General features: G+C 32.9%; 1 protein-coding gene across 2 annotated transcripts in view; it reads left to right on the top strand.

Annotated features, from left to right (window-relative positions):
• Window positions 1-27,882, top strand: part of COL11A1 (collagen type XI alpha 1 chain) — a 188,127-nt gene that overhangs the window by 81,967 nt on the left and 78,278 nt on the right. For both annotated transcript variants that reach the window (XM_011224596.3, XM_011224597.3), the window contains exons 16-35: window positions 200-253; window positions 372-425; window positions 606-659; window positions 1,857-1,910; window positions 2,031-2,075; window positions 3,305-3,358; window positions 3,859-3,903; window positions 4,186-4,239; window positions 4,698-4,742; window positions 7,318-7,371; window positions 8,955-8,999; window positions 10,110-10,163; window positions 10,244-10,288; window positions 15,592-15,645; window positions 17,201-17,308; window positions 20,011-20,064; window positions 24,520-24,573; window positions 24,699-24,743; window positions 24,890-24,943; window positions 25,084-25,128. In XM_011224596.3, the coding sequence (XP_011222898.1) occupies window positions 200-253; window positions 372-425; window positions 606-659; window positions 1,857-1,910; window positions 2,031-2,075; window positions 3,305-3,358; window positions 3,859-3,903; window positions 4,186-4,239; window positions 4,698-4,742; window positions 7,318-7,371; window positions 8,955-8,999; window positions 10,110-10,163; window positions 10,244-10,288; window positions 15,592-15,645; window positions 17,201-17,308; window positions 20,011-20,064; window positions 24,520-24,573; window positions 24,699-24,743; window positions 24,890-24,943; window positions 25,084-25,128 (1,071 nt within the window). The remainder of the gene's footprint in view (window positions 1-199; window positions 254-371; window positions 426-605; window positions 660-1,856; window positions 1,911-2,030; window positions 2,076-3,304; window positions 3,359-3,858; window positions 3,904-4,185; window positions 4,240-4,697; window positions 4,743-7,317; window positions 7,372-8,954; window positions 9,000-10,109; window positions 10,164-10,243; window positions 10,289-15,591; window positions 15,646-17,200; window positions 17,309-20,010; window positions 20,065-24,519; window positions 24,574-24,698; window positions 24,744-24,889; window positions 24,944-25,083; window positions 25,129-27,882) is intronic.

Raw genomic sequence — 27,882 nt, 5'->3', positions numbered from 1 at the left:
ATAAAATGACTTTTTTTTAAGAAAAATTGATTCTCTTATATTCTGCTTTATCTGAGCTTTTACGTAAGAAATAATTTATGTTAAAACAATTCAGGTAAAGCTAAGAGGATATACATTTCTAAAACCATCTGTCTCTGTATGATTCAGTTTATTGATCAAGAATTCCATAAAATGAATAAATTGCAATGTTTTGATATAGGGCCCTCGTGGTGTTCAAGGTCCGCCTGGTCCAACGGGAAAACCTGGAAAAAGGGTAGGACTGGTTTTCATTGTGTATTTTGAGGGCTTCTGAAATCATCAGTTATCTTGTTTCCTTTTACTCTGTGCCAGGAGGAATCCTTTTTGCTTAGTCATGTTCTTGGCATTTTCAGGGTCGTCCAGGTGCTGATGGAGGAAGAGGAATGCCAGGAGAACCTGGGGCAAAGGTCTGGAGCTCATATATTCATTTACTTAGATCTTGTATGTTGGTTCACTCCTGAAAATTTTATATTTTAAAATAGAGTTTCTTGATACGAACGAATATTTCATATTTACATTACAGTATAGAATTAGGTTGAGAATGTGATGATGATGATAATGATATGATGATAATGATGATTTTACAGGGGGATCGGGGATTTGATGGACTTCCGGGTCTGCCAGGTGACAAAGGTCACAGGGTAAGATATACCATTCTGTCATTTTGCATACTAGGATAATACAGGAATATTACGAAATTTTTTAGAATTGATAGACTTTAAGAAATCAAAAAAAGAAAATTAAATATTTGTGCATCTAGTAATTTAGTAAGTTATGACATCTAGTACATACTTGAAGAAAGATAAATGGAAATTACACATGCAATATCGATATAAGTTCTTTACTTTTAAACATTAATCATCCAAATGTAAATTCAGGCAGAATCCTTACATGTATGTGGAAAATATCATATTTATAGAAAGGCAAGTGTGGAGATTTAATTTTGCCTCTAATTTTTGATAATCACTTTAATTTCCCTCTTACATTTTGTTTGTGGAAATATACTTATATTGAGTCCACTTTAGGCAGTCAATCAATATAACAATATACTGGGCACTGTATTTTATTATCTTGTTACATGGTGCCCATAGATAGATACACCACAAGCTATTTCTTGTGATAATATAAGCTTGCAATCCAGTGCAAGAGCTTATAATTTGCAAAAGCTTAACAAGCCACCATGCTGAACAGGAATCCAGTGGATATTTTTAGTGGGAAATTAAGCAAAGAGGCAGTCTCTGAGACAAAGAAAAGCTTTGGACCTTTACATTTTTCTTCTCCAGAAGTTAGGAATGAAGATAAGACAAACTTTACGTAAATTGGAGAATATTAAAAGAAAAGAAAAAAGAAAAGAGAACACTATGGATGTCTAGCAAGATATTTAGTGTATACCAACCCCATGTCAAGAGATGTAGTTTTTTAAAAAATCCAAAATTTCTTTAGCTGTAGTTAGTTGTGCTGATTCACTATGAATCTCTTAGAAGCAGAAAAAATTTAAATTAAATTAAAATCACCAAACTGTATCTGTTTAAAACAATCTTCAGCAAAATAATTTTCTACATGATTTAGTTTGTAATAATTGTCTGAAAATTATTTTAGCTATTTTATTCAAACCTTTTTGTTTTTCAAGTTGAAGGAATATTTTTTTTCTAGCATAGTGATATATAAAGTCAATTAATGTAAAATTATGATTTATCACTGCAGTGTTCTGAGAAGGACAAAGAAAGTATATGTTTTCCTGCCAAATTGTCTGTATATTCAGCAGGATAGCTGTAGGATAGACTTCTAAACATTCTGCTTTATTTCATTTTCTAATTGTATTTATATTTATTTAATAGGGTGAACGGGGTCCCCAAGGTCCTCCTGGTCCTCCTGGAGAAGATGGAATGAGGGTATATTAAATTTAATTTCTTTTAAGAAATATTTGAAATGAAAATGTAAGAGAACAAAGTCATGTTGAATTGATACATTGTCTAATTGCGTTACCCTCCCATTCATTTTGTCAATAACAGGGAGAAGATGGAGAAATAGGACCTAGGGGTCTTCCAGGTGAAGCTGTAAGCAACTTTCATTTTTTAAAAAAAATAATACTCTGTTTCGGAAGAATAGTTCTTGGTGATGTACATATAAAGTCAATAATAAACTCAGGTGACTATAGCAGTCTCACCTAAGCTAACAAACCAGGTAATCATTATGGGAAAACATTTTAAAAGAAGGGCACATAAAGCTTTGTTATACAGAAAGTCTTACACAATTGAAAGGAAAGAAATGTGAAATAGAACATTTTTTCAGCCAAAAATCTTACCTAGTTTTTGTTGCTGTTTCTTTGTTTTATCTTATTTTTTTATATCATCAATAGCTCCAGAATCCATTCATATATTTAGATAAATGGATCTTAACAGCCAGAAGGAACAAAAAATTAGGTGCTTAGTATATATCAGATATAAGGATAAAATGTGCTAAATTATATTATTTTTTTCCACTAAACTGTACAAATGAGGAAACTGAATTGGGGAGGTTTACCCAAAGCTAGTTAATCAAAACACCAGACTAGAGCCAGGCCTCTTAATCTCAGTCCTAGTTTGTCCCATTATAGAGCCTGTCAACTCAAAGGCATGATGGCTCTAGGGAATAGGAAAGGCAGTAAATTACTGTACTCATTTTTCTAAAGAAGGAAAAGAAGGTGGAGCAGGTGGAGGAGGGGGAAAAAGAAGAGAAGAGATTGATTAAGTTTAAAGAATAATAATTAAAAAAAAATCTCTCAGGAAAATGATTTCTATCACCCATACATATAGTTTGCTTAAATACCTGTTTGTTTCTTTCCCTTTATGAATATTCTCTGAAGAAGGAATTTACCTAATACAAAACAAGAAAAACAGGATTTTTTGATGTGTATAGTCTGTCTGATTGAATAATAAGATTTAATAAGATTCAGTCCTCCATTCAAATCAGAAAATGACACAAAAGTGACAAAATATTAAGCTATTTCCTATTTTTTAAATTTCCCAAGTGACTCATAGGTAAATTTATAGAATCAAAGGTACATAGTTTATGTGCTAAACTCTGTGTTACCCATTCTGACTTTTGGATCAAGATAAACATGAGATATTTGTGTTACATAAAAATGGTATTTTAAACACCACAGGCAGTGTGTTAATAGAAGATGTATGGATATTTTTACTCTAAACGTTGCATTAAATTTCTTTGGAGGAGGAAGTGTATTTTGAGGGCATTTCTTATGAGGACATGTTTTGTTTCTTTTTTTGTTTTTTGGTTTCCCTTCTAGGGTCCACGAGGTTTGCTGGGACCAAGGGGGACTCCAGGACCTACTGGGCAGCCTGTATGTATTGCTGGAAGTATTCACAATTTTCTAGGGAAAGCTTGTTGTCAGATATTTTAAATCTTAAGGCCATGACAGCTTTCAGTAGACAGCTAGGTATTTACTGTTTTGTTATATTCTAAGACCTAATGATGCTGACTAGCAGTTGAACTGATTATTCTCCCCCCATCCCTTTCTTTCTTTTCTCTTCTTTTTGGTTTATCTACTTTAGTGTTTCATGTCAAATTTCCAGCACACAGTGGAAAATGCTGCTAGGTTGTCACCAAAGTGGACACGGATAGGAGAGTATAGACCTTGCTTTTTTCCTCATCTCTAAATCCTAAAATGATTTTTAGTCACCCTAGGCTAGTGGGTGTCATGTTATTAGGTTAATTTTTTAAAAATTGTCTGTTGTAGCATTTAAACTTATAAACATCCATATATATTATATACGTAATTACATATATAAAAATATTTGCATATATGTAAAATGTACATAATTCTTTTTTTCTTTATTGAAGGGTATTGCAGGTGTAGATGGCCCCCCAGGACCAAAAGGAAACATGGTATGTAGAAATCATCTGTAAAATAACTCATTTCTATAATCTAGGTACAAACAAACCACTTTTGTTGCTATATCTAAAATAAAAATTTACAAAATAACAGCAAATAAAATAGCAAAAATAACATTTTGCTAAGTCCATTAGCTTCTGCTAGCATTAATATTTATGAGATTTTCCGGATTCTCCATAGAGAAAACTGATTTGGGGACTGTTTTTCAATTGAGAAGAAAAAAAAAACCAACTATGTGAAATAGCTCTTAAAGACTCTATATTTTTCTCTGGCAGGGTCCCCAAGGGGAGCCTGGACCTCCAGGTCAGCAAGGGAATCCAGGACCTCAGGTAAGTCCATGCCACTGCAGATCCTTTGAGATAATAGGGTAAGATGGTAGCTTTTCATGAGAACACGGGCAACTTCAGCATTTCCGTGTAGGGCTAAAATGTTTGCAACGCGAAAGTAGGAAGATAATACTTTTTTCCCTTTTTTAAAAAATTTGAGCAAATTTGCAGAGGCCCCTTTTTTCCAAGAATAAAATGAGTCATTCAGTGTTCATGGAATGCCAGCACGAATAGCCACACCTGCAGAAGGGTTCTGACTAGGATCACATTACAGTCCCACTGCCAGAAGAGTAGCCTGTGTAAAATGCCTCACAGTGTTCCAAAACTTTCTGGGAAATGTGGGGAATGTATATAGATTCTCATGACTCATTTCATGTGAAATAGAAGGTTATTTTTCTGTTTAAAAAAATGTATTCTTATGATGTGGTTCCTGACATATGAAATAAATTCTTTTAAAATAGGGTCTTCCTGGTCCACAAGGTCCAATCGGTCCTCCTGGTGAAAAAGTAAGTTACTCTGGGGTTCTGGTAATGCCTGGTCACCTAGGCAGAAGCAAAGTCTGCCTTCTATTTTTGATAAGATGTCAAGATGGCTCAGCACATAAGGAATTAATCTGGAGTAAAATCTTGAGAGTACAGTATGGGGGGAGTCATTCATACATCTCAACTAGAAATGATAAAATTCTTATAGTTCCATTTGGATAGCCTCCAAATGTGACATTCTCAGCTATATTAATTTTAAAAATGCACTGGTATGAATGAATGTTTTCTCTTCATTTTGGTTCTCCTTTTCTTTCCCATTATTTAAAAAAATGTCATTAGGTTTGCCTGTGACAAAGGGTTTCTAGCAAGATCTGATTAAGAGAAAATGGTTAAGTTATCATTCTCACCATTTTTCACGTATAAATGGCAAAAGATGTTCTTGTTAATAACTCAATGTCTGGATCAAAACAAGAATAAATCTTTAATTAAAGAGATGTCTTTCTCCCCGATTTCTTCTGCCGGATTCCTTAGCTAATAGTTCCTGTCCCCTGTAGTTACAGTCCAGTGCTGGCTGGTTCTTTTTAGTACCTTTTCCACTTATTTTCATTGATTTCTGTGAATATATAATTTAAAAAAATAAGCAGCTTTACTGGGGTATAATTTCACATCATAAAATTTCACTCATTTTAAGTATATGGATATATATATATATATATATATATATATATGACATCTTCTTTATCCATTCATCAGTCGATGGACACTTGGGCTCTTTCCATAATTTGGCTATTGTTGATCATGCTGCTATAAACATCGGGTTCTTATTAGATATGTCTCTTGAGGCAAGGGAAGCAAAAGCAAAAATAAACTATTGGGACTTCATAAAAATTAAAAGCTTCTGCACAGTGAAAGGGCACAGTCAACAAAACTAAAAGGCAACCTATGTAATGGGAGAAGATATTTGTAAATGACATATCTGATAAAGGGTTAGTACCCAAAATATATAAAGAATTTATCAAACTTAACACCCAAACTTAACACCCAAATATATAAAGAACTTATCAAACTTAACACCCAAAAAACCCAAATAATCCTGTTAAGAAATGGGCAAAAGGCATGAATAGATACTTTTCCAAGGAAGATTCCAGATGGCTAACAGACACATGAAAAGAGGCTCAACATCACTCACCATCAGGGAAATACAAATCAAAACCACAATGAGGTATCACCTCACACCAGTCAGAATGGTTAACTTAATTTTTAAATAAAATCATTTTATAGCTGAAGATTTTTAATATTTCTAGTCCCTTAAATATAGCAGCAACAAAAAATCCATGTAGTATTGCCCATAGGTCATTGTCATAAAAAATCACAACTGCTGATAAGAATAATCAATGAAATAGTTCTGCATTTGTACTTTACATCTTATTTCAAAGAAATGAGACCATTGTCTTGAGTGCAAAAGATAATCTATGTGACTGACAAAATACTACCATTAAAAATATAGTGTTTTGCAATGGTTATTACATAATGTTAGATTACCTGACTGAAAATGACTTTGCAGAGTGGTAAATTGAAACATTTAAATCCTTTAAATGAGATGCAGTTAATCTCAGTTATAAAATATAAATTGTTCAATTTAAAGGTTATTTTCAATTTCTTTGTTGTTCTGTTATGATTTAAGTTACATCTCTTGTAGGCTCTAGATTATAAGTCTATATAAATACAACACTTGTCCAAAATACTCTCTTGAGAATGGAAATGGGTATTATGTCCAATATCTAGGCTTGCTTATATAGCTTTTCCCTTTCAATTGGTTCTAAATTCTGCCTGATTATTTGATCAGTAAGCTATAATTGTTTGGGCTCTGGAGACTTGATAAGTTAATTATTCTCGGCAGAATGCCTATCTTCCTATCAAGAAACAGTTTACTTCCTATGGTGGTCATTCTTACTATGTTCCAACGGTAGTGATGGCATGTTAAAAAACATTTGAAACCTTCCATGGGTAAAAAAGGAATTAGAGTAATGTGTTGAATAAATATAGTTACTTTGTGTTAATACCTGCATATTAGGTTATACCCTTTGACATCAAAATATTAGCTATGTTTTTCTTTGTGTCCCATGAATAACTGTCACAATATAACATTTCTTAACACATTTAAAAAATTAGTTATGTTTCATTGATGTTACCATATAATTATTTTAATTAGCACTCATTAACATCTTTGATGGAAATATGCAGTGTTTCTTCTTCGATGGTATAAGTCAATATATTCTTGACCCATATTGCTTTACTTTCTATTCTCTAAGCCCTAGTTTATTGTGGTAGGCAAAAACTAATTTGTTAATTTAAAAAAAGATACATTTAGGACTACAAAGCAGGCCAAAAACTAGCATGTTTTTAACATATGTCAAATTTGGTTTTCATTGATCTCAGTATAACATTTTCTACATATATTTAAAAGTCATTTAAACGTTTATTGCTTATAGATAAATCCAGTGACTTGTTTTATTAATAGCATATTCCTATGTAAAAGTTAGACTTTTCATTATTCTCACTTTTTAAAATAAAATATTCCCTTTCTCTATTTGATTAGGGACCACAAGGAAAACCAGGCCTTGCAGGACTTCCTGGGGCTGATGGGCCTCCTGTAAGTAATAGTTACTTGTCATTAAAATTTCTATATATTATTGCCAAAAATAGATTTTACATGTGTTTTAGAAGTGATTTTCTGAAGTCAGTGATAAAAACAAATTGAACCATTAACGAAACATTGATCCCTCTAAAATACCATTTCATCATGTCACTTCCATATTGCAAAATCTTTAAGGATCATGCAGTGGTCCTTGGATATGCTCATTCTAGTACTCTGGTGCGAGAATTTCAAGATCTTCCTACTTCCTCATGAACCGTCAGTTCCAGGCAAACACATCCACTCACTTTTCTCTCAGCATTCTGTGAGAATTTATTGCTATACCTGTCCTGTGGTCTTTTTTTTCCCCCCCATAGAAAATGCTTTCCCATTCTCTCTCACTTTTCAAAGTACATGTTTCCTGAGGGTCCAGGAGTAATTTCTCACCATTTAGTAAATTTCCTCAAACATCTTCCATGAAAATTTCTCAACTTTCAGAGATTTCTGCCTTTTCTAGAAACATAGCAATGTTTATTGTACCCCAATGCATAATACTAAAATGAGTAATTATATAATATCTGCAGTTGTTATTTTTTAAAAAGATTTTATTTATTTTATTTATTTATTTTATTTATTTGAGAGACAGAGACAGTGACAGAGATGGCAAGAGAGAGCATAAGAGGGGAGGAGAGGGAGAAGCAGACTCCCCACTGAGCAGGGAGCCTGACGCAGGGTTGGATCCCAGGACGCTGAGATCATGACCTGAGCCAAAGGCAGATGCTTAATGACTGAGTCACCCAGGCAACCCTGCAGTTGTTATTTTTAAAAATTTGTTATTGGGGCGCCTGGGTGGCACAGAGGTTAAAGCGTCTGCCTTCGGCTCAGGGCGTGATCCCGGCATTATGGGATCGAGTCCCACATCAGGCTCCTCCACTATGAGCCTGCTTCTTCCTCTCCCACTCCCCCTGCTTGTGTTCCCTCTCTCGCTGGCTGTCTCTATCTCTGTCAAATAAATAAAATCTTTTTAAAAAATTTTGTTATTTATACTTCTTTTTTCTCCTCAAATTACTTATATTTTAGAGCTAGGATACAAAATTTTTACTGGGTGTAATTGTGATGGAGTTATACATTTTTTTTTTTTTACTGACTCTCAATAATTTATTATTAACACTATTAGATTTGTGATCGTGCTATATTTTCCAATGTCCCATTCATATGCCTTAGCTGCCTTTTGAAGATGCATGTTTGATTATTTGATCAATATGCAAAATAGAAGTCATATTGAAATAAATATCTTTATGTAAGAACTAATTGATACTGGGGTTGAATTGTTAATGAACATTCTCTATTGTTTTATGTACTTTTCCTAAACTCTCTCAAATACATTATGTAGTTGGTGAAACTTACATCCATAAAATATAAGCTTATTATGTTTCCTTGCAAATGCTACAATTTCCAATGTTATTTAGAACCTTATGACACCATGCAAAATGTTCAATATCTTTTGAAGCAATAGATTTGAAAAAAAGGAACAATTTCATAGTGTTATAAACTACCATTAATATTGCATCTTACCAGTATTATGTTTTTACTAAATGTAGGGTCATCCTGGAAAAGAAGGCCAGTCTGGAGAAAAGGGTGCTCTGGTATGTTACAAAGTGTCCATGTAAATGTCCTGTAACCTTATGTCTAAGAGAAAATGCCTTACTTTGGTCATCTTTATACTATATATTCTTCTATGATCACTTAGGGATAGGAATTTTAAAAAATAAGTATCAGAAAATAGTTTGTATCTACCTTTAAACATGTCCTTACTTTCTAAAGATTTTTGCTGTAATTTAAATATAAATTATGTCCTGGTAGTTATTTTTGTTTAGAGTGTAATAAACAGATGTGTCTTAGATAGATAACTTTTAATTTTGTATCAGTAACTTTATAAATTAGACTGTATTATCTTTTTTTTAAATAAATAGTCTCATGATCAGAGATAAATTCAGATTTTGCATATGTAGTATATGTGGAATAAATTACCATAAATGATAATAATGAAATTGGATAAGAATTAGTAAATATCAATAAACTGGTTATGTCACCCCAATTTTATCTTTACTTATTACTCTCTGGTAACTTATAAAAAAGAGATTTAACTGTAAGAGCAACGATTATCAAAATATCTAAATAAAATATTAAAATAAGAGCTTATTTATTGTTAATACTATTTTGGATTACAAGAGAAGTGGGTAGGATAATTTTGTTTAGATTTGCTACTTTTAGATTCTTATTAAAATAGCATTAAAAGGCAGCATTACTATAGAAATTATATATTTTAAAAATTGTTTCCTTTAGGTAAATTAATTAAATGAAATTGGCTTTGGAAAATATGTAATTTTGATCATGTTCTTCATGATGTGAATTCTACAAAAGTTATACCAGATTTCTATTACAAATATTTGTCTCTTTTAGACATTGAGGACACCAGATATTTTCAGGTTTAGAAAATTAGTTATTAATCATGCAATTACTCACTTTATTTTTTTGCATAAATATATGATACAATAAATTTGGAGTAGGTAGGGCTGGTCACATGGTTTGTTCTTCATTTCAGACTTTAGAAACAAATGATAAACTCTCAAAGTAATCTTTACCAATAGTAGAAAAATGCCACATTCTTGTAGATTATTTGGTAAAATTACTGTGTGTGAATGAGTAGTACTTTCAATGTATTATATATTTAAATAGCAACGCATCTTTTTTAGGGTCCTCCTGGTCCACAGGGTCCTATTGGCTACCCTGGTCCCCGAGGAGTAAAGGTAAATGTTATTCTTTTTCACACCATGTAATTTCAATGCAAAATGTTACAGTCATTTAATTCTTCTAATTTATCCCATAGGGAGCAGATGGTGTCAGAGGTCTCAAGGGCTCTAAAGGTGAAAAGGTAAAATATAATTTATTTAGGTGATTTTAATTGCCCTATATCTATTAGATCAGAAATTTAAATTTATTCAACAGATATTCCATTTCCCAATATATTAAATAATTACTTGATACCAGACAATGCAAGCCTGATTTTGTACTGTGTATCCTGGAAACTTTGTTGGAAAAGATTACACCTTGGAGTGAGGACTAAATTATAGAACAGAAGCAAAGATATGTCATAAACAGAATTAATCCTGTACCCCTTTTTTTTCTTACACATGTTTACCTTTTATAAATTATAGAGTTGCCTTATGAATAAATTAGCTACAGGGTTTATACAATATCCAGTTGTATGCATAACAGAGGAATGTTTATTCCTTTCATTCTTTGCTAAAATCCCCAAAGTTTTTAGCTGAAACGCAGTGCAAAAGTTAGAAGTACCCTAAATCAGTTGGAGGAAGAGGAAGTCTTTATACATTATACTGTATGCAAAGCAAAAGTATTAATGTGAAGGAAATAAAGATTAAAAGTAAGCAGGGGTGGATGAAAGAATGTGGGATTTTTTGTGGAGCATTTGTAGTTTGCCTTTGGAACAAGAAACTGAAATTGAGAATTTTTTTTTTACATAAATGTTTAATGTCAATGTAGATCCCCCAAATCCTTCAGTGGTTATGTTAAAATAAAATGGCATTACTCACAGTCAGTATTGTTAATTCTTACTATAATATTACATTTAAAAATTAAGGTTTAGAATAAATGTTTGTAGCTTTGTTGAGAAATTATGGAATATAAATTTTGATTTTAAGGATAACTTTATTCCCATAGTCATAATGTTATTAAAAGCACCAAAAAAACACAAACAACAAACAAACAAAAAAAAAACCCAACATCTTATGTGGATTTGATATCAATAAGGAATGGATAACAAAAAGGGATGGACTTATATCCATTATAATTTAATTTCCTGCTAAATAAAAAGTAACATATTGACACATTGTCAAGTTATGCAATTATATTCAGTTCTACTATATGTAAAACGTCATGCATTTGAAATGAACTCAGCTACTTTGATGAAAATCCCAATTCATTCTTATCATCACAGATGAACTTCAGGATATCGTGTCTTACTGAGTTAGCAGCTGAGCACAATGATTGATCAGACAGGGTTGAACTTGTAATTATTTGCGGAAGGCCTGTTGAATATATATATATATATATATATCACACACATATTGTCTCTGGAATTTTTATTGTTTTTTTATTTATTTATTTGATAGAGAGACAGAGTATATAGCGAGAGAGATCAAGAGTTGGGTGGAGAGGGAGAAGCAGGCTCCCCGGCGAGCAGGGAGCCCGATGTGGGGCTTGATCCCAGGACCCTGAGATCATGACCTGAGCCAAAGGCAGATGCTTAACGGACTGAGCCACCCAGGCGCCCCTGGAATTTTTCTTCTTAAGACATTTAAATATCAATTCAAATTTGTCTCCGGAATAAGTGTCTTCCAAAGATTTTTAGGAAAGACAGAATTTAAAGGAAAGGTGTTTAATTGGGATGGGAAAGTTGTGAACTTGCTGGCAAAAGGGGTAGTGGCAAAATGACAGAGGTAAATACAGTTATAGATGATGAGATACATGTGAAGAGAAACACCCAGGAAAAAAATGTCTGCTCCTTAGATGTAGAAAAATAACTTGAGATTATTGGTTGTTTTGAATGTGTATGGTCTCAGAAGCAACAGATAGATGTAGAGAAAAATAATTAAAATTTTAAATTGAGAGTAAAAGTTCTGAGTTCCAATTATAGTTCTCATACTAACTAGACTGATAAACTGAGTCAGATTGTCTCATTTCTCTGAGCCTTATTTTAAATCTGTAAAATGAGAACTTTGTCCTAAATAATCACTCAGGTATTTTTCAGGTATACCATTTATTTTATCCTTTATTTTATTTACATCCGTTATTTTATCTAGTCTAGGTTTAGAGAAATTTAGTATAAAAGTTAGTGGAAACTTTTTTCTAATGATAAGAGTTCTCCCTTTTTTCAGACTCTGTGAAGAATCATTAAATCTTTATGAATTTTAATATTGACTATTTATTTTGTTTTTCTGAGTATGTATTATGATTGACTATCTCAAAAGAGATAAGGAAGTTCAAACTTTTTTTCCCCCACATAACAACATTAATTGTTAGCTAAAGATGAAATAGCAAGTAAGTAAAGATGAAATAGCAAGTAACTAGGATTAAAATTCTCCATTGTTCAGCCAGACGTGTTCCTTCGACCTTAAGCAACATAATCAAATGAACCAAATGGCATAGACAAAATCCTCTTTTATGCATCTTCTAAAACTGTTTCCTTTTTTCTTTTTTGAAGATTAATTTAGACCTAGTAGTTTTAGGACTGGAAAACTTAGTAACTTGATAGTGTCGCTTGTTTTAAAAAATTGCCACTTATTGTAAGGATATACCTAATATTTAAGTCACCTAATTTATTTCTTATTTGCTTCTCTTCTTTATTTTCTAATTGTGAATGTATTGAAAACAAAAGTGTGACAGAAATAGCATATAGTCCACTATGTTCTCTCCTGAAACAAAAATTTCTGCCTGGAAAAATCCTAAAAACTGTTATTGATTTTTTGACTTAGATTGCAGTGTTCTTTAAACTAATTTGGCAACTATGAAATTACTTTTTTCTCTAGGGAGAAGGTAATGAAGACAATAGTCAATAGGAAGTTAAATGGTCATTTTCAGCTTTTAAGCCTCTATTATTGCACGATTGCATTCAGTACAGAGAGAATCCTACATACATGGCTACTTTATAGCCAGAATGTTGAAAACCTTATGCTTTTGTCTTAAAGGAAACTTCTAGACCTGTTAGACTTTTTAGGTTTAGGCAAAATACTAGATTGAATCCCTTTTCTAGGGTTAGGTCTCATATAACCATAATTACCTGATATTTTCTGGACCTTAACATACCTTGCTAAACACACACTAAGGCATGTTCACTTAATAAATGTCCATTTAGTAAATGTTTATAAAATATCATGGTTATTAAGGACCAAAAATGTACTAGGCACTGTAGGTGCAGAGGCTAATTAGGCATAAGTCTTGTTTTCTACCACTTTGTAAAAGAAAGAACTATGATCTACTAAGTGCAGAATGGCATGTTGTTACAATAATAAATGCTTAGAGGGAGCACACAGGACAGAGGGATTAATTTTGAGTAGGGGGTAGGGTAGAGATTTAGGTCATGATAAAATTTTATAGAATTATGAACTGAGTCTGGAAAGAAGAGTAAAGGTAAACAGAGGTAGAAAGAGAAGACAAAGGATTTGCAGGTGTGTGTATGACAATGGAAACCAATGGAAGAATTACAAATGAGGGACGCTTGGGGGGCTCAGTCAATTAAGCATCTGCCTTTGGGTCAGGTCATGATCCCAGGGTCCTGGGATTGAGCCCCTTGTGGGAGCTGCCTGCTCAGTGAGGAGTCTGCCTCTCCCTCTGCCCCCCTCTCTCACAAAAATAAATACAATCTAAAAAACAATTACAAGTGGAAATACAGGTAATTCAGTTTTTCTAGTACTCAATCTCAGGGTGTTGGGTGGGTGTGGAGGGGAGATTTGAGACCAAAGGTAAGACTCCAAAGTGGACAAACAAGGGCTAGATCATGGTCAGGAGGGGAGGGGAGTTGGCAGCTTACATTCATTATTAGTGACTTGAAACTATTGAGTTGCTTTAAAGTAAAAATTGATGTGATCAGTTTTGTTTTTTATAGGGGCCATTTGGCAGCAGGATGTGTATGTGTGCCAACCTTGCTAGCTGTGTTCACATACTCGACCCGATGATATGTCCTTTCCTCAAACTCTGCAAGTCACATCCATTCTCTAACTCCTAACTAAGATACTAACTCCCCTGTCAAAACTTCTTCAACTGGGGGCGCCTGGGTGGCACAGCGCTTAAGCGTCTGCCTTCGGCTCAGGGCGTGATCCCGGCGTTATAGGATCGAGCCCCACATCAGCCTCCTCCACTGTGAGCCTGCTTCTTCCTCTCCCACTCCCCCTGCTTGTGTTCCCTCTCTCGCTGGCTGAGATAAATAATAATAAATAATAAATAAATAAATAAATAAATAAATAAATAAATAAATAAAATCTTTAAAAAAAAAACAAAAAACTTCAACTGACTTCCTGCCTCACTCCCAACAACACCAGAACCACCACCACCACCCTCATCATCATCATTGTCTCTCTTCTCCGAACACCCATTCTACTCCATTTGTACCAAAATTAATGCAAATGTTCAACTTTCAGTTTTTATTGTTAAAATAAAAATCTTGAGGGGCGCCTGGGTGGCACAGCGGTTAAGCGTCTGCCTTCGGCTCAGGGCATGATCCCGGTGTTATGGGATCGAGCCCCATGTCAGGCTCCTCTGCTATGAGCCTGCTTTTCCTCTCCCACTCCCCCTGGCTTGTGTTCCCTCTCTCGCTGGCTGTCTCTATCTCTGTCAAATAAATAAATAAAATCTTTAAAAAAAAAAGAAATCTTGAAATACTCCGTGCAGAGTAATGCTCAATTAATGCTATTGAAAAATTGAGTGGTTATTCCTTAGGAACTTAATTTTTTCATTTTATTTTCTTTAAATTAAGAGATAGTAAGTTTGTTCATGAAGCTTAGTTTTAAAAGTCTAGATTTCGCTAAGAATGGTATGAAATATTTCCATAGTCAAAATCTCTGCTCTCTTTATTAAAGAAGTCCCAATTTTTGGTATTATTGGTCTGTTTGTGATAATGAGTGTTATCTATGTACATGTAAAGGATAATATTGGTTTGCTTATTCTTCATCTGAAAAGAGATTGTAATATAGAGCACGAGTTGAACTAGAAGGCATATTTAAAGCACATGATACAAAATGCAGATATAATATTCTTTGGTATGAATTAGTAATTAAGGGTAAAGACATTTTATTTTGTAGTCAAAATTTCTTGTATTCCAAAGTTAAAATGATAATTATTTAAATATTTACTTTTTCTTTGTTCAAATGGCATAAGATATATGTTGTTACAAAGAGAATGGTTATTTCCCCCATAAGATAAAGGAGATTTAATGGACACATTTGAAAAGAATTTCCTAGAGTAACTTAGAACCAATAATAATAGAAAATGAGAGGATATGGACAATAAAGGTTAGAATAGGGAGAAGGAAGTTTCACAACACGATGCACATTTCTCAGAACAATTTTCCCGAAATTATCAGTGTTCATATATTATATAGCCATATTTTAGATTCGTTGAAACAAATCATTCAACACCTGCTTTATTACTTTTATTTTTTAGGGTGAAGATGGTTTTCCAGGATTCAAAGGTGACATGGGTCTTAAAGGTGATAGAGTAAGTAAGAAGAAAATTCAATCCAGAATATGAACACTTATGTGTGTGTGTATGTATGCATGTGTGTATATTCTTATATTTAAATACAGCAAGCACGGGATAAATAAAAATGTTTGTACTGAGACTTTGTTGACTTTGGTTTTTATATGAAGATTACACATGTTAATTTTTGTGGAGATAATATAGTCTTTCAGATATTATATTACATTTCTATGTGTTCTATAACCTACATATGTGTGTGTATAAAAAATTGAGTAGTATTGTTTATAGATATTTTCTAAATTGATGATCAAATTTCTTAAAAGAAGTAGTTTGATAGGTTTCTTCTAAATTTTGTAGTGAACTCTGTTGCTTAGAAACCATATATCAGCAACTTTCTTGAACTTCCATGATTAGTGATCTTGAATTTTTGAGCGTAAAAGTTTGCATATACTTGTTTTCTGGTAATGATTATCTAGAAAAAAACCAAAATCTGAGTTACCCAAAGTAAACTAAGTGTTTTATTGGGAAGATTTATTTTATATCTAACACCATAATACCTAATATCAAAGAAGCATACTGCAGAATATTTTTATTTCCCTAAAAAATACATAATGCCTGTTTCCAGAATGGGGACAATAACTTAACACATTTCAAGGTGAAAACCAAAGTCTAAAATGGAGACATTTTTCTTGTGTTCCAAACAGTGATTTCCAAATTGCTATTGTCAGAGAGGAAAATTACTTTTTCCTACTAACCTGCTAGGTTCTTAGGCTGGGGCCCTGTAAAATTAGATTGACAAAAGACAGATTAACAAGACAAAAACAAACAGAATTTGTCTAGCATGTGCCTCAGGTTTATACACGGGAGCACTCGATGGTAATTAACTCAGAGGAGTTGTTAGAATTTAGGCTCATATGGCATTTTAGCAAAAAAAGAATACATTTTTAGAGACATGACAAGGAAAAGGATTTTGAGTTTCTAGGGCTGCAAATTGTGGGAAGGCTGATATATGGAAAAGTAATGGTAGATAAAGTCTAGTTAATAAAGTTCTTTGGTGTCTGCTTTTGACTCCGGACTAATGAGAGTCTAGCAGTCTCTAGTGATTAACTGTTGTCCTTTCTTGTAGAGAGGGGAGGGATGGTGTTTTTGCAATTTATATCCTGTTTTTAGCACCTTGTCTTGTTTCTGCTTCTTCTCACTTGTGTTCAACTCAAAATAATCTTCATCTCCGAGTGGCATATTTTGGGGTTGATTATTTTGCCACCCTCCACAATCTAACCTTGATTTTTACTCTTTTCTTTCTTTCTGCAACACAGATTTATTAAGATTACTTTAGTATGAAACACAGTAACATCGGACTTCTATAGGTTTCAAATGTCAGACTATATGCAGTTGTTTATTTACTAATGGAATGATTGATGAAATAAAAGATTTTCAAACCTCTTTGTCCTAAATAAAGCATGAGTAAACAAATGAGGAGTTGAAGAATACGACTTTTTGATAGACTATAATCTCTGTCATTCAGTCTCCAATATATTTTAAATTACAAGAAGGTTGTTACTCTGTGTTTCAGGGAGAAGTTGGTCAAATAGGTCCAAGAGGAGAAGATGGCCCTGAGGGACCCAAAGGTCGAGCTGGTCCAACTGGAGACCCTGGTCCTTCTGGTCAAGCAGGAGAAAAGGTCAGTGAACAATTTTAAATTCCCAGGTGCTCATGCAGATGATATTTCATCATCATTTAAAATATTTTTAGTCACCCATGTCAGAAATCTAGATATTCGATTACATTTCAAGTATATCCATATACTGGTAGGAGTATAACCACGAGATGGGTCCATTTATCCTTTTTCATTCTCCCTTGTTGCCTATCCCCTCCGTTCTCCTTGGCCATGCAGAATCAACTGCTTTTCAAGCTCTTGCACATTAGAGGTTGAGAATTTGAGCATGATTAACAAAGGTTCAAAGAATTAATGAAAGATTGTCTACTTATTGTTTTGGAGGAAGCAGAATCATCTTTGTTCCTCAAGCCAAAATGTACACTTTCTATTTTTTCACATAAACATGCATTTTCACAGAGCAAGTGTTTTAAAAAAAATGCTGTTGTCCAAGCCCAACTTCAAGAGATTTTAATTTTAGTCTGGGGTTAACCCAAGCATCGCTATGTTTTAAAACATCCCCAGATAATTCTAATACTCATTGGTTGCAGAGCCTTTGTGCTATATGTAATATGTCAAAAACATTTTCAACCATTACATTTACATTTACATGTAATATTACACAACATTGAAATAATGCCTTTGTAGAGTATTTAGTGATGTGGTGAACACCTTATAAATGTAACTAAATTAAGAAAGAATGAGAAATGTCTGTGATAAATGTTATCCTATTACATACACTAAAGGAAAATATAAATAATAATTATTTCTTGGTGGTATATTTCAGATGATTTCCTTCCTTTTAATATGTATATCTGCTTTCCAAATTTTCTCTATTAAGCACACCATTATTCTGTGAAATATGGAAATCCCGTGCTACTTAAGAAAATTTTAATTTCCCTTCTTGCCATCCTGTCTCAGAAGAAAAATGTATGAGGATTTTACAGGCACTGTGACTAGATAAGTAAGAAAATACTTCCTCATGTCATTAGGAATCCCGTTGTAGTGGTTCTTCTGTAGTTTCACCCTCCCAGCTGCCAATTGTGAAGTGATGAAGGATGTCAGCGTGTTTAGGCAGGGAAGGAAAGAATGGGAGAAAACAAGGGCTTCCAAGCTTTCCACTCAAGTACTCACTTGCCAATAGTTTGAGACTCTTCTGGACCTTCCTCTCATCCTTGCTCCACTTTATTTGTATAAATGATCCCACCTCTCTGTTCAGAGGCATCAGGACTTTACCCCACAATTCTTCATTTTTAATATTTCATTATTATTTTCCCTTTATTGAAGTTGCCTATCACCCTATTGAAAATGCAAACAAATTTTCTGTTTGGGTTTATTTTGAAATGACTCTGAAGTGAATAAGAGTTTATATTATATTACAGTAATTAACATAGAACACAAAGGCTTTGTGATCATAATTAGAGATTTTTATTAAACTTGAAATCAGTGGCATAAAGCAGATATGATAACTTAATGTATCCAAAGGGACATCATTATAAGCATGCTTCTTAGGACTTGTTTGCATATTTCCCATCTGAAGGCTGTTTACCTATGCAGCGTTGATCTTGAATCAGACAGCTCTTTAGTTCAATCTCTAAGAACACGGTCATAAACTATATTCCTGTTTTCTTGCCTTGATCCCTCTAGTAAAAAATTTATTGTTTATAAAGTTACAGCTCAACTTTTACTGTTGTATATAGTAATTTGGATTTGTTTTTGTTTCTGTTCTTATTTTGTTTAAGTGTACATGGGAAATAATGATACTATGTGCTTCCTAATGTTTAAGAGTTTGGTAAATAATATTTTATACGTGAAGTGTGCTTTCATGAAATCTTAAGGAAAATAAGTCACAGTAAAATTCCACAAACATATTTGATTCAATTCATTCAACTTAATTTAATTTTCTCTCTACCTGTATTTTTAAATTAATGCTTTGTTCAGGGGGCAATTTTCTCAGTATAGCATTTTAAGCCTCTTGGTAGTTGTTACACATCTGTGGACTTTGTAATAGTTCACCATTTGTTTTAGCACTTTTAGAATGAAGGGTAATCTCATTGCACTGGAACAAAATTGTGGCACATTTAAGTCCTCACCCACAGGAATTAACACTCCACAAAAGTCATCATGACTTAGCTGTAGTTTGCAACGTTTGATACATTGATTAACCCAGATTTATCCAGATGTTTGAATAAAAGAAGAAAAGTTGCTCAAAAATTAGGTCAGAATTTCTTGTATAGTTATTTAAACTACTCAATGAGAAATAGTTAAATAACTCATGATTGCTCGCTTTATATTTACAGTAAAAAATGAATCTTATCAAAAAGATTCACTTTAGTTCAAATGATATAATCTAAATATAGTTCTAACTACATCAACTAACTTTAAATAGTTTCAATGTTGAAAAAGCTCCAGCGTTTTCTTTATTCACGCTTAAAAGTTCAGGAGTCCTAGAATTCTCTTTAGCTCAGAGTTCTGTGTCCCCAAAGAAGGCACTGTCAGTTAGACAGAAGTTAAGTTAGCAAACATTATAGAATTAGAAATATGTCCAAAGCAATTTTTTCCCTATTCAAATGAGGAAATTTAATGTAAGTAAAGTATGGTGAAAACTTGCAAATCTTCCTTCCCAGTGTTCAAATATGTGGTTCTAATTTTTAGGAAAATGACTAAACTCATCATTGAATCCTCAACTTAGAATTTTTTATTTGTTATTATTATTTTTTTAATTTTAGGGGAAACTTGGTGTTCCAGGATTACCAGGATATCCAGGACGACAAGGTCCAAAGGTAAAACAATTGGCTTGATTTTTTCTACATTTTGTAGAAATTAATTACACAGAATTACCTTTCAGTTTGTGCCATAGAGATGATGAATCCTTAAAATATAATCTCACAAGAGAAAGACATGGGGTATGTCGGTGTTTGGTGTGCAGGGGGCTCAGAGAGCTTAGGTGATTATGGATTGGAGTATTTTAGCAGACAAGGTCATGAAGGGAAGGCATAGTCAGCTACTTCCTTGTAATTGGAACAAGGACCATTCCAGGGTGGCATGCTAGTATATCTAGAAGTGATAATGGGGATAAGAGGTGATGGAGAATAGCTTTTGATTTCATTTCTAGTACCCTAAGGGTTGGAATTTCCACTTGCTGCTTTAAAAAAAAAAGAATTACTATACATCTTTCAATATCTTTATTTTCCCTCATTTCCACAGTATTTGTTTCCTAAGGCTACTGTAACAAATCTCCACAGACTTGGTGACTTAAAACAGTGATTTACTCTCTTACAGTTCTTGAGACCAGAAGTCTAAAATCAAGGTGTCAGCAGGGCCCCCGGTCCCTCCAAAAGCTCTAAAGGAGAGTCTATCCTTGCCTCTTCTAGCTTCTGGTAGCCCAGGGTGGTCCTTGGTTTGTGTCTTTGTAACTCCAATCTCTGCTGCCTTCACATAGCCTTTTTTTTTTTTTTTTCTCCTATGTCTTGTCTTCTGTCTTACAGAGACACTTGTCTTTGCATTTAGGGACCATAATCCAGGATGATCTCATTTCAAGATCCTTCACTTAATTTACACCTATGAAGACCTCTTTTTCTAAATAAGGAAACATTCTCCTTCCAGAGATTTGAATATTGGATATATTGATTTGGGGCCACCATTCAATCCACTATAGAACTCAAGTGCTACTTTTAGCTATTTGAAATATACATAATTTAAGCATAAAAATGGATGGTTTAAAAATATATTACTTTGCTGTACAACTTTTCCTCAAGCTAATCATAAAACTTTGTCAAGGCTGCACTTCATGCACTGACTAGTTAAAGTGGTTAACTAGATTAATATGTACATTTTGGTTATTACTATTAAGATGGGTATATGTCCATGATATTATCTATCTATTATCTATCTATCTATCTATCTATCTATCTATCATCTATCTATCTATCATCTATCATATATCTATTTTTGATCTATCTCTCTCTGTTTGACCCATTCAGGCTTGACAGGTATAGTATATGAAGATAAATCGTATTTGTATAATAATCCTCAAACATATACTTATTAATAAGTTTCACAGATAATCATTGGGAAACCATAATGTCCTTCCTCTTGACAAATGTGAACTGCATGCACTTGGGTTTGCTCATTGTCATGTGATGACACTATATTAGGCTTGCCACCTGGCTTTGTTGTATAATTTTTCATTGAGTTTCTGGAAAATATGCATTTCCTTATATAGTAGGAGTTAAACATAATGCTTTGAGCCCTTCTAAAATGAGATTCATTTCATTTGTGATTAGAATAACATGAGCATCATTTAAAGGTTTCTAGCTACATTTAGAACACTGATTAGTAAGTTTTACCTTTTAAATATTGTCTCTAATACACTGCCCTGTCTCCTAGCTACCTTCCTTTCAAATGTCAAGCATTTTCAAAAGTATTATGAGTAAAAAAAAAAAAAAAACATTCACTGCATAACCCACAATCTTAAACCATCTTTAGATTGCTTGAAGAGTTCTTGATCTAATTACAAAGTTGAATTGCAGTTGTGGTGTTTTGATTTAAAAACAGAAAACTGTCATATTACTTGAATGAACACAATATTCTTTATTTGACATTCTTATTTTCTTCTGTTTTTTTTTTTCCTGAGACAATACTCTGTTCAATATTCTTTGAGTTATTTTTATTAACAAAATGCACCAGAATGACTGGAGAGAAATGTTTCTTCCTAGAGGAATCAAACATTTTTCTTTACTGTTTAACCAAAATGTCTGAAACTCTGGTTTTTATTTTTTATATTACTTTTCTTCATAACAACTTTTTTTATGATCAAAAATGATTTATGTTTCTTGGTTCTAAAACAAAAAATAATGGGCTCATCAAAGACCAAAGAAGCTTCACATTTTTTTTCCTATGTGGAAGCTAATGAATTTTGAATAGATTTAAATCTGTATTGTACTAAAAGTGAAATTTGGCTGCTAATCTCTTTTTAAGCAATTTAAGGACTATAATTAGACAATATAATTTATTTAATATCTTTCTAGCAATATACATCACAATGGGTATTTGAAAGTTGTGCCACTGTAAGTATATAAAATGATGGCTCCTTCAAAAAGTAAAATCTATTTTAGCGTAGGATTCTTTATACTTAAAATAGCATTCAAATAATTTTAAAAGTTTCACAATTGGTGAGCCAATTTCACCATTAACTTTTGACTTTTGGGCATTTTGTTTGCTGTTTGTTCTTTCCATTTACAAGCATTATAATGCCTTTTCATGGAAATTGTATACTTTGGTGGTAACCCCTTATGTGAGAATAGAGGAAGACTATGCCCATATACTATAAACTGTTTAGCTGGTGGATTGGACATTTTTGTTACTTCCCCATAAGCTGCTTAGAGCAGAAACTATGTAAGAAAATAAACTTATTAAAAATGAAATTGATGCATAGAGCAATTTGTTTGAATGGAGTCTCTATAAATATGATTAGTTATCTATTCTACTCAAGACAGAAATGAATATTTGCTCTCATATAAAATCTGATAGAGTAGATATTTCCATATTGGATTGTACTTGCTTGTCAAATTTCTAGAGAAGTCACATAGTACTATGCTCTACCAGATCTATCTAATTCTCTGTAGAGAAAGAGCAATGGCTTTGAAAGCCCTTTAAACAAATGTAATTTGCAGACATTATTTCCCCATTATGTGAATATTACATGTCTATAGACATGAACTAGAATATATTGGGAAATGGGTCATCAGAAGAAGGTTAGCAGTGCACACTATGGATTATTGTTTTGATCATCATAAGGCTTCACATATGATTTTCCTGACTTGTGGTGGAAATACAATTGGTATGTGTTGTATATGTCACCTGAAGAAATTGTTAAAAATGCAGATTCCTGGATCCTCCTGCCAAAGAAATTGATCCTAAAAATATGAAATCACTCTAGACTATTTTGATACAGAGAGGGCCACATATCACTTGGAGAAATATTATTTTAGGGGTAATTCAATCCAAAGGAATGGATAAAAAAGCAGGGAAAGGATTCAAGTCAAAGAAGGCTTTATTATATCTCCCTAACGTATGGGGAAGTGTGTAAAATCTGAATCTCTACTACTCTGTGCTAGATACTTTACACATTATTGCATTTAATTTGTATAGTGGTCTGAATAGGAAAAGCGAGTATTCGGAAGCCCTCCCACACTTTCCAGAGTCTCATAGTTAGCAAGTTGAGGAGACGGGATCTGAATCTTAATCTGTTCTATTTCATGGTACGGTGATGAGGCAAAACAATCACAGTCATATTAAAAGGAATCTCTGAGCAGATGAAAATCTGGACATATGCACTAGGTGAAATGGGAGAATTATATTCTCTCTGTAAGATATGGCTGTTTGTGGATGAAATGACATGATGCTTTTACTGTGCTTATTACATCTCTAAATAACCAGTATCTATTATTATCTATTATTATCATTTTTATACCTTGCCTTCCTTTATCCTAACCTCCCACAAATTCAAAGTGCCTATAAGATGTGGGTGAGCGCCCTCATTTTGCAGGAGAAAAGACTATGCTTAAAGAGGATAAGTAATGTACCCAACTTACTTAGGTGAATGTATGATAAACCTAAGTCTTGAATTTATGTCTTCGGAATTCCAAAAACAGTATTTTAATGCTGGACTTTCTGACTTAGACTCTCAGCTAGATCTAACCACATTCAAGCATCAAACAGAAAAGGTGGAAGAAGACTTTTAGTCTTTATGATTTTATTTAGTTCTAAAGGTATAAAAATAAACTAAAAAGTGATAAGTACATAAATGCAATAATGTTAATTCAGGAAAACTGTTTTATAACATTCCTATTTTAATAATTATCCATGCTCATGAAAAATAGGATTTTTCTTCCAAGTTGAAGGAAGTATGTAGAATTGTAAGTCAAAATTATTGTATATAAAATGTCCTTTAATTGCTATTTTCTAATATGAGAAATGATAATATTTGATTAATTATTTTAAAGTTAAAAACTAAAATATGTTTTATCAATTCATGCTTTCAATGCTTCAGGATTTCAGATATCACTGTAAGTTCATTTTCAAATACATGCATAGAGGTTGTATGGTATCTTAAAATTCTACTTCTGACTTAACTATTACCAGCTTGTGAGACTCGGTGTGTTCCAACAGGCTTACAGCTTGTGGCTAAAAATGTTAGTTACCATGCTCATTGTTTATGATTTTTATTTTTGTAGGGTTCCACTGGATTTCCTGGGTTTCCAGGCGCCAATGGAGAGAAAGGTGCACGGGTATGGTATATTGCCCTGGACTATCGAATATCAGTGTTCTTGCATGAGTTCCTCTCTCTCAGCACTCGACTCACAGTGGACTGTGATTCGCCGCATACTGAAACTGTTTGAACTGTCTTTGGCAGGGTGTCGCTGGCAAACCAGGCCCTCGGGGTCAGCGTGGTCCAACGGTGGGTACCTTGATTTAAAATCATGATTTTCATTTTTCTGTCTGGATTTAATTTTCCAAAATAATGTCTTCAAAAATAAAAACTGATCCTGTGCTTTTGGCTGTGCTTGGCACCAGATGAGTTTCATTTTTTGCTCTTCTCTGCAGGGTCCTCGAGGTTCAAGAGGTGCGAGGGGCCCCACTGGGAAACCTGGCCCAAAGGTATTATGAGTACCCCTCCCATTTGGGTTTGCTCTCAGTTCCTCTTCAGAGGACGAAAGCGAGGAGAAGGAATCAAAACTGATTTGTCTTTTCTTTTCTTTCTTTCTTTTTTTCTCTTTCGTTGTTGTTGCTGTTGTCAGGGCACTTCAGGCGGTGATGGCCCTCCGGGTCCTCCTGGTGAAAGAGTAAGTATGATATAGTAGCATAATGTAAATTAATATTAATATTTTGCAAGTGTTTACATTTCTGGGAAAAGGTACATGTGTCTGCAAAAACATGTACGCAGTAATTTGCAAAATCTAGACAGTTTAAAAAACACCTGTATTTCTCATTGACTTCTTTTTAAGAAAAGCAGAATTAGTTATGTACTACTAATTTTGTTCTCGAAATGAGAGTAATATTGTGCATAATTGCTCTATGATGTCACTCTTAAACTCAAGCCAAAACAATTTTTTTTTTAAATGTCCACATAACACCTGTGCCTTCTCCTTCATTCCCCTTGCTTTCCCTATTGATACTCATTTTGTCCATGGCACTGGAAGCAGCATTACGCTGGTAAAATGCAAGCTCCCAGTAGCCATTAAGTCACAATCGATACACATTCAAATCAAGATAAAACATCTATTCCAGTAAATAGAAAAACTATTCAGTAAATTGATTTTCAATTGATATAAAATAAAGCTAAATATACATGAGTAAGCATGACCTTTATTTGTTTTCTTTTGGCAAAATGCAGAGTGTTTTGTAGCCAGAGTTTTTGAAAGCTATCTTCTTGAAAGAATTTTAAATATAAATTCTGTATTACTGTTAAAGAAATTAGACTCACTTCTTAATATTCTATTGCAATGGTCAGTAGTATGCAGTCATAGTAATATGTTTTTTGTATATTATTGTTTAAAATTTATAATAGATGTTTCACCAAAAGAAAAACAGAAACACCTTGTGATATTTATACAAAAAAAACCTGAGAATAAGTAGTTTTGGGGGGTGGGGGGACAAAGTTTCTATTTGTGACAGAAGTGTCAGTAGATAAGACACAAGAATAAACATTTAATTACGGTTTTTTCAAGGCTTTGGGTCATATTAAATTAAACTTCTACTAAATGTTTCTCACTGTTGATGAACTAGTCCCAAATTGAGCCTATTCTGTACATTTTGAGTTCATAAATAATATATACATTTGAAAAATTTTATGGTCAAAGTCATCTTAAGAAGATGTAGTTTACTTAAAATGGCTAAATCATTAAATCGAGTAGAACCATTTCACAAATTATAGCAGAACCAGGAGTTTTGTCTTTAAAGCACAAACTTTTTTGTGCTCATATTTTGTGTATGGATTCCAAAATATCACGATCAACCATATGTACTTACAATTTTGGAGCATAACACTGTGGCCCAACAGCATGGTTACCTGTAACTGTAAAAATCCTCTGAGAGTAAGAAAAGTATTTTTTGAGGATCAAAATAAAGGTTATCACAAAAAACTTTGAAGTAAGCTGGTAACTATTTTCAAATAACATTCATGCATTTTAAATATACAGAACACATTTCCTGTGTTCTGTGTAGTTGATGAAACCTTTTATCCCTAATATATCCTCATTTTCTGCAAAGGATTTTACCTCTCGTAAACTTTTCAGTTATGTCTTAGGCATAGTTGAAGAATGACAGAAATATTATCATTAAAATATTTTCTTCAAAATATATGACTTGGGAAGTTTAGGGGGAGAGTTTTGTAGTACCGTTGGACTAGAAATGGGAATACCTATTTCTGCCCATGACTTCCTTAACAATATATTTGTTTACAAGTATACATAGTATTATATGTACATATTATATACATGCCTTAGGATATTTTATATATAGGTTTATATATATATATACTCATTAGGATATGCTGCAACTTAATACAATTCCCCATACTCGTGATTTGCAGATCATGGATGTCTGTTATTAAAGACTTCATTCATAGCTTTTAGTTGTGCCTAAGATCATCAGATTTAGCAAAAGCAAAACAAAACAAAATAAAAACAAACAAAAGGACTAAGACACCCAATTAAATTAGAACTTTTACAAAAACAACAGAATAGTTTGTGGTGTAAGCATGTCCCTCACGATATTTAGGACATATTAAATTATTAATTATTTACCTAAAATTCAAATTTCACTGAACTAGGTATTTTTTCTGGGAACCCCGATTGGTTCCAACAGGTTTCAACATTATCTTTACACTAAGTATGTATTTTCCATTTCACTGAAAAGTATTTTGATTAATACAGACAGAACATGTCAACACTTTTTGTGGAATTTTATAAAGACCCACTTTTTTTTAATATTCTTTAGAGAAGTGATTTTTGAAAATTTTTTCCTTACATAAGTTTAAATTCAAAATCAAATTTATTTGAAAAGGAGCCAAAATTTAAAAAGCAAAGAATGACCTTTTAAGAAATTAGAAAAATTGAGCTTGCTATATAACCTAAAAAAAATACTATTTTTAAGGTTTGTATTTAAAATAAAACTTTGTTTATAATGTTCTTAAGATATTATGATAGATACTGAAGAATGATAGCTTCATGCTTTAATAAGAGTACCAAAATTTGTAAGTCCCAAAAGTTGCCCAGTGTTTTGGATAATTGCACTGTGATATCTATTTATTTAATGACATATCTAACTTTGAAGGTTTTTTTGATTTTAAGATGGGATGCTGGTAATAGCAATAATTTGTGATAATTTCTGAACTAACATTGGCTTAAAAATGATAATGACATTTCCCTTGGAAAGGCTAAACTGTAAATTAAAAAGAGTAAATTCTATTAAAGTCTAATTTAGTAAACTTTATTTTTTATTTAAGTATAAATAAATCTATTCTAGTTGAGTTACTTAAGAAATCTTTTTATATTACCTTCCATTTTATATATATTTCTTTTAGAAATGTAATTGTT

This window comes from Ailuropoda melanoleuca, chromosome 2, assembly GCF_002007445.2.
Source record: "Ailuropoda melanoleuca isolate Jingjing chromosome 2, ASM200744v2, whole genome shotgun sequence".
Taxonomy (NCBI): domain Eukaryota; kingdom Metazoa; phylum Chordata; class Mammalia; order Carnivora; family Ursidae; genus Ailuropoda; species Ailuropoda melanoleuca.
The sequence above is the reverse complement of the archived record's forward strand: the minus strand, read 5'-3'. Positions and strand labels throughout refer to the sequence as shown.